The 7989-nt window shown below is 44.0% G+C and overlaps 1 protein-coding gene across 2 annotated transcripts in view; it reads right to left on the reverse strand.

The window, feature by feature from the left end:
* Nucleotides 1-3995, reverse strand: part of mllt3 (MLLT3 super elongation complex subunit) — a 155199-nt gene extending 151204 nt beyond the window's left edge. For both annotated transcript variants that reach the window (XM_060846639.1, XM_060846638.1), the window contains exons 1-2: nt 3759-3995; nt 3259-3442 (exon numbers count right to left, since the gene is read on the reverse strand). In XM_060846639.1, the coding sequence (XP_060702622.1) occupies nt 3259-3442; nt 3759-3770 (196 nt within the window). In that variant the 5' untranslated portion in view covers nt 3771-3995. The remainder of the gene's footprint in view (nt 1-3258; nt 3443-3758) is intronic.
* Between the last annotated feature and the right edge of the window lie 3994 nt (nt 3996-7989).

Below are 7989 nucleotides of genomic sequence, written 5' to 3' on the forward strand. Positions count from 1 at the left end.
GTCCCACACGCTATTGCATATTTCCATCTCTGAAATCCATATGCACATTTTGTTACCTGAAGCTTCAAATTTCTAAACCAACTTCTTCACCTTTCAGATCCTCCCTATAAACACTTCACCTAGGGCAAAACTCCACCACCCTCACTAAGTTCTGTCATACCCATCATACTATTTGTCAACCTTCACTCATTTATTTAACCTAGTAGGCATTAGATTCTAAAATTGCTATCCTCCTCACCATCCCTTCACGGCTGTACCCCATCATAGCTCTGTTAGTTACAGAGTTACATTGTACTTTGCTCAAAAACTGCATGAATTCATGTAAAGCTCTTATTTCACATTTTAGATCTGAATCAATCTAAACATTATGGCATAGACAGGGAACACAGGGGGCTAACATTTTCAACATATTGTCTAGCTAACACCAATTGTTACAATTAACCTGAAAGTGCAACTTTTTAAAAAAAAAGTTGTGATTTACACATGAAAGAAGTGAAACTATCATGGTATTCGAACAGAAGAAAGACTCAAACAGACAAAGTATTTTTCAATGTATAATTGCAGTTACATCACACTAAATCTTTGCGATAAATTCTGTGCCTTCCAATTGTGTCCTCCACAACCACCTGATGAAGGAGCAGCGCTACGAAAGATAGTGCTTCCAATTAAAACTGTTGGACTATAACCTGATGTTGTGTGATTTTTTTTAAAAAACTTTGTACACCCCAGTCCAACACCGGCACCTCCAAATCATGTCTGTTAGTTATGTTTGAGCCATAACTTCTCAGAATCCTACTTTATTTTAAAAAAAGCAAAGGGCTTTTGCAATTCCCTCCCAAACATGTTTCAGTTACTACTTAACTCACTTAAAAATTTCTCACCATATTTTCAACTAACCAATCTAGTGCTACCCGATTCAGTTTCTGATGTGAAGTGCCTTAGGCCTACAAATGAGGGATTCTAAAAATGCAAGTTATTGTAAATTCAGGCATCCACATGTTATTTTTTTGAACAGCTACTACTGCCACAACCTGCACATGTAATTGGTTAACATACAAATTGCTTTTCCTGTCACTTTCAATTTTATAGGTTCGAAGACAGCAACAAGGCTCACTTTATGTGACATTATAATATCAGGTGTTATTTATCTAAGTATTCAACACCAGAAGTCCTTTGACAAGTTCAAAAGGAGTTACGTTACCAATACAAACAAGAGTGAATGTAGAGCTACCCATCTCAGATTTACTATGCCATTGTATTCCTCAGAAGACCTCAGAATCAATTGATAATTAATCAAGCATGTCCACAATCTAATTTAACTAACATGGGATGTTAAGTTCCACATTTCATAAAACGGATGGGTTAATGAATGAATAAGTGAATCTCTCAGGCCTTCTGATCTCTTATTGATGCCTTGAACCATTACAGTTCTTCCTTTCATGATAAAATCTATACACAAATTGAGTAGCATGTGATGTTAGCCCAACAGAGAGCCAAGCAGTTGACACCAGAAAAGGGAGAGTTCCCTGTTTGCTTACAATAAATGACATGACATGACAGAGCTACAAGTTTGAATTCCCAATCAATCCAAAAATTGCAAGCAAGACATTCAGAACGAATGTTTAAAGCTTGTCGAACAGCTGTTTCCCATCCAGCTCAGGGACACTAAGTTAAATTAACTACTGGCAGACCTTGAGTACAACAGAACAGGAAAGATGGGGTTTAAAAACTGCCTATAGGAGGTGAAGTAAACAGATACAATAAAATAATTTTGAACATATCTAAGTGGACATGCAAATGAAACAAACTGTATGGGAAGGGGGACTGGGACTTACTGGATTGATCTAGACAGCCAAGAGTCAATAGGCCAAATGGCCTACTTCCATGCCCCGAGGTCGCCAATATAAATAAAAACACAAATTCCAATGAACGTGATAAGCTTAATTCAGAAGTGGTCATCAGACGACACTCTACCCGAAGAGGCGCCCCAAATGTTCACAGCAGTTGACAGGAAGTACACAATGCTTTGTGGTTAAAGGTAGTTGTGACATTCGGCGGCTTCTCAATAGTGCTCGGTGAACCCAGTCTGTTGGTCGCTGTGTACAGCAGCCGAGACTGCGCCGTGCGCATCTCCACAAAAATACACACACTTTACACACACCGGCTGATCTCTCTCTCTCTCACACACACAATTAAAGCCGGTCTAGGCTTTGTATTGTCAGGCATGAATGAGGCTCAATTTTCATCACCAACGCAGTGAGCTGCTCACCTGAAAGCTCAACTTGGTGGAACAGGGACCACCAACCCAGAACAGACATTAATTCGTGGGTTCAAAGAAAAAAAAACACACATTCACCGATCAGGTAAAGTCCATCAGATCCTGGAAACGACTCCCTAATCATGTTTTCTGCGTAAAATGACACTTCTATCGAAAACCTAGCAAACGCTTCCCAAACCTGATCTGGGGGCTCTCTTTTCCTATCCCCAGAAAAATGCCAGGTATTTTCAGATTTACCTGCAATTACTGTGATTTTACATCTACAAAAGTGTGATTTGCAGACAAGCGTTCTTTTAAATTGCAGCGGCCCCATTCTTTCCCGCTAGTACTTTTTGGTCTGTCATTATCTCACTTGGTACAATTTTAAACACAAGTTTCCGACCGCAAGTGGGTGGTTCTTAAAAGCATGAAATCGACGAGCATGGGGCGAATGAATAGTTACAGCCTGCATTCGGTAATACAGAACGATTTCCAAATATTCACTCATCATCCCAGGTGTCTAATAAAAGTAGAAACACAGAGGAGAACGATAGCATAACATGCAAAGCAACACTTCCTGCTGCCAATCTCTGTTGCACAGATAGTGCTACAATAACAAATAGAGTAACCTCAAAATTTAACAAAATCAATGCTGTAATAAGCTCCAGAAGTTTGCAATTTCAATGTAGCCAGTTCAGTTGTGGTCTGATGTAGACACCCAACAGCACGAAACTCAAAAGCAAAAGGCAAAGATCACGGTAGTACCACTGAGACTCGAGCAGAACATTATTGTGGGAGTTTGCTCCTATTGTTTTATAAACCCACCCACTCCCGACGGACTCTTTGAAAACACCTGAGTTGCAAAACGAACACAATAAGGTTATGACCCGCAGCGACAAGAAAATAAAACAAACACACACATTAACAGAATACAGCCTGGGGGGGGGGGGGGAGAAAGGAAGAGAGAGAAAATACATTTTGTCTCATTGCTGAATTCTTACCCCGCTTAGGTCTGGGGAAGCTGTCGTGCAAGTGAAAGACGACCTTCTCCACAAAGTGCTGAATATTGCTGTGTTCTGGACCCCTGACAAAGACCATCCAGTCGTGGGTGAAACCCTCCACCGTGGGTTTTTTCCGAACCTGGGCCCGATGGCCTAGCTCCAGTTTAACCTGAACAGCGGCACACTGAGACAGAGAGGGGCAGCGGGTTAGACAGGAGCGAGCGAGCGAGCAGCCTGGGCACCGGGGTGGAGGGAGAGACACAGAGGCAGCAGACGCGGCTGGGTAGAAGCAGCAGCGGGGACAGAAGATCACAGCCTCTGCCTGTCCCTGTCTCTCCCTCCCTCCCACTTTCACGGGCCGCTCTCCTTGCAAATGTGCCAACAACATTTTTTTTTAAAAAAACAAAAGGGTGGGGGAAAAGAAACCCCCTTCCCAAGGATTCCCAGCCTGTCAGTTACTGTGGGCTAGAAGAGAAACGGTGCAGCTGCGGTTTACTTACCGAGGCAGCCATCCTCTCTGTCTCTCTCTCTCTCTCTCTCTCACACTCACACACACTCACACGCTCACTCAGAGAGAGAGGGAGAGATAGACAGGCCTCAGAGGCAACTGATGCAAAACGGGGAGTTGCTTTGGATGTTGGACTTGAGACTGCAGACACCACTGATGGCGGACATTGTACACAGACTCATACACTCACTCATTCACTCACACGCTATCTCTCTCTCTATGTCTGCCTCTCTCTCTTATGACTAAGAAACAGTCCAGCCCTGAGCATGCGCTTTTTGTCTCTCTCTCTCTCTCAGACTGTCTGAGCACCTTCTACACTGGCGACAATCTCTCAATAAGGCAGAGGAAGAGCCCAATGCACGCACATGCAGGGGGGGAATAAAATAAGCAACCACACCAGCAGTGCACAGGTACCGCAAGCATTGCTCCAGTCAAAGGTAGACACGCGCTGTTTATTCTTGCTCTCTGCAGATGTCAAGAAACGAGCACATATTTAATATTTAGTAGCAAATGTTGGAATCTGTGCTGAAAACAAGAAATGTTGGAGCGGGTCAGGCAGCTGACCGTGGAGAGAGAGAGCAAGCTAATCCAGACGGTTCTTCATCAAACTCTCCTTCATATTTAATATTAATACCGTGTGAGATCCAACAGGGAGACGTTAAAGAGGGAGCCGGCCTGGTAGGAAAATAAAGCATCCCTGACAATTGATTGGACTTGTAAACAGAATTGCAGCAATGGGAAGTGTGATTATTTTATGGACAGTGAACACACCTTGTGAAAAGTTGGGGAGAACTCATGTGGATTCGAAATGCCCACCCTTTTTAATTTTTATCTCTCTCTCTCTGTACAGAGTTTCTTCAAGAGTTTTGTTTTTATTCCCTATGAAAAATAACGTTTGTGTGTGTTCGGGGAGGGGTTTGGGGGTCGGGTTAACTCTTTAAAAAAGTCACTCCATGTGGTTCTGTTTGTCTAACAGTGACACCCAGGGGTGTGAACAGCGGGGCCGGGGTGGGAAAGGAAGGGAGGTCGGGTTTGATGTGGAAAGATCCCGGAACGCCGTTCCTTGCTGGTTTTGTTGCTTTTCATGGGTCCTGGAACACAATACAGGCGGTCAGAAAGCGTGCGCTGTAACTCAGACATCACCACTATCGCTGAGCCCGCAGAGGGCGGTAGGTAGTCCGTACATTTACTACATATTAGTGGACAAAAAATTACTTCCAGAACACCAGGAAAGTGGAGAGGGGTTAAAAAAAATCAAAACAAACCCCCTTTTCCAACGGCTGACACTTTCTTCAACCTGTCACCGTACAGATGGAAGATTTACATGAATTTTAACGTCAATTCTCAATGAACCGACTTTGGAGTCACAGAGATGGACAGCATGGAAACAGACCCTTCGGTCCTACTCGTTTATGCCGCCCAGATATCCCAGCCCAATCTAGTCCCATTCGCCAGCATTTGGTCCATATCGCTTTAACCCCTTCCGAAGAAAAAAACGTCTAAAATTCAGCGACATGGCTTATCACATCATTTTATTGGTGATCAGGACAAGTCAGAGGTTGGCCGAGGCTTTGGTCTACCTTTCAGAGTGTGTACATTAGCAGGACAGGCAAGCTTGTGGCAAGGTTTTTAACTTTAATTACAAGGTAAAAACCGAAAGAACTGCGAGGTGCTGTAAATCAGAAACAACAGAAGTTGCTGGAAAAGTTCAGCAGGTCTGTGGTGGGATTTCAGAGTTTAATGATTCGGGTCCAGTGACCCTTCCTCAGGAATTAATTAAAATGTGTTTGTTCTCTTTATTCAGCGGTTGTTTCACCCATCACTTGCTAAGAAAGTAGTTTATTTAATTCTCCCATATTGTGTGTGTGTGTGTTTATTTACTGAAATCGAGAGGAGTGCCAGTGTGTAAGGAAGAGTTTTTTACTGTCCGGGCACTTTTACATTCATAAATACTGACTGAACCCTGGCGCATGGTCACTCCACGCCTGAAGTGTCCTTTATAAACCGCATCTGCTGTTCATCTTAAAATCCAAATATTGAGCACAGTGCAACCTTTAAGACATTTTCCAATTTGACGGTTCGTTTCCACTCAAGCCACATCGGCCACCGTTTAGCCAATCCAACACCTCCGACTCTGTGCATTGACATAGATTTATTGGACACGTCAACAGATCGATGACTATTAAATACAATATATATTCAGATAACGGTTCTCCAAAATACGAATCTGCATTCTCGGTTTGCATTGCTGGTGCAGACACACCATATACCGGAATCAGCGTTTACTAACTTTGGAATATTGATTTTTGTTTTATGTTAAACTTCTTCTGCCATCCGCTGTGTTCCAAATACAGCCACCATAGCGCCTCTTGTGTTCACATCCTCTCAAAGCGTTTTCCAATCATTGAACCAACTATTCGGTTAAGGAAGCAGGGAGGTCACACAAACAGCGACAGAATGCTCAGTGAATCTCTTTCTGCCATGTGATTGAGGGATAAATCCAAATCAGCGCCATTTGTTAGTTTTCAAGTGTCCACCTTCTGCCTTAACCGATGACTCCACAGCACCACAGAGGGTGGTTGGACCTATCTCCCTCAACGCTGTGGCCCTAATCCGTCGTCTTCCTTCCCCCAACAGCGATAGGGTCCCCTTGTCCTTTCCTACCATCCACCCACATCCAGAGGATCATTAGCAGCCATTTGCATTACCCCGAGCAGGATGCCACCACCAGACACATACTCCCCTCCCTTCCCTTGTCAGCCTTCCGCAGGGACTGTTCCCTCTAGGACACTCTGGTCCAATCCTCCTTCATTCCTAACATCCCCCTCCCCCCGCCCCCACAGCGCCATGGCACCTTTCCCTGCAACCGCAGAAGGTGTAACAGCTGTCCATTTACTTCCTCCCTCCTTAGTATCCAGGTGGCGAAACACACCTTCCAGGTGAAGCAACACTGCACCTACACTTCAATCTAGTCACCTGCATTCACTGTTCACGACATGATCTCCTCTGTATTGGGGAACAAAGCGTAGGCAAGATAACAATTTCGCAGAACACTTAAGTTCTGCGTGCAGAAAAAGACCCTGAACTTCCAGTTGCCTCCCACTTCAAAACACTAGCCCATTCCCTGATCAACGTCTCAATCTCAGGCTCGCTGCTATGCTCCAGTGAAGTTCGGTACAAGCTGGAAGAACAACACCTCTTTTTCCACTTGGTGACCCCGTAGCCTTTTGGACTCAACATTGAGTTCAACAGTTTTAGAGCCTGCGGCATCTTCTCCCATGTCCTTACCCCAAACCGACACACCAGGTCTTCTTACCACATGGTCTGCTATTACACACTGCCCATTGTTAGATACTACTTAGCAGCTATTCATTCTCCTACTGACCTTTATCCACTTCTTTGTCCAACTGTTCTGTCTCTTTGGCTTCCACGGTGGCTCAGTGGTTAGCACTGCTGCCTCACAGCACCAGGGTCCCAGATTCAATTCCAGTCTCGGATGACTGTTTGTGTAGAGTTTGCATATTCTCCCTGTGTCTGCGTGGGTTTCCTCCAGGTGCCCTAGGTTCCTCCCACAGTCCACAAATGAGCAGGTCAGGTGAATTGGCCATGCTAAATTGCCCATAGTGTTAGATGCATTAGTCAGAGGAAAAATGGGTCTGGATGGGTTACTCTTTGGAGGGTTGGTGTGGACTGGTTAGGCCGAAGGGCCTGTTTCCACACCGTAGGGAATCTAATTTAATGTTTTACTCCTTATCCTCTTCCCCCCATCTTATTTCTGAATAAAAAGCAACTTCTTCCTCGCTACCATCAGTTCTGAGGAAAGGTCACTGGACCTGAAACGTTCTGATTTCTCTCCATGGATGCTGCCAGACCTGCTGAGATTTTCCAGCAATTTCTATTTTTGTTTCTGGTTTCCAGCAACCACAGTTATTTCAGTTTTTAATGTTTGTTTCTGTGTCACTAGCAGAATTCTCTACATTTCTCAAAATGGAACCATAGATCTCCTACTTGGACTTGGAAAGATAGACAGCATGGTACTGCACTGAAGTGTCTGTTTTAGATTGTTGTTTCATGGAAGGAAATATTACCTCTTAATTCTTTTGACAATCACTGTCGACAAACTAAAGTTACTGCCACTGGAATGCAACTTCTCTTTACTTCCTCAATCAAAATCATTCATGATCCTCATCAATACTGCCAAAGTCTGTCTTAACTTGCTCTGT

The sequence above is a fragment of the Hemiscyllium ocellatum genome, chromosome 2 (assembly GCF_020745735.1).
Source record: "Hemiscyllium ocellatum isolate sHemOce1 chromosome 2, sHemOce1.pat.X.cur, whole genome shotgun sequence".
Taxonomy (NCBI): Eukaryota; Metazoa; Chordata; class Chondrichthyes; order Orectolobiformes; family Hemiscylliidae; genus Hemiscyllium; species Hemiscyllium ocellatum.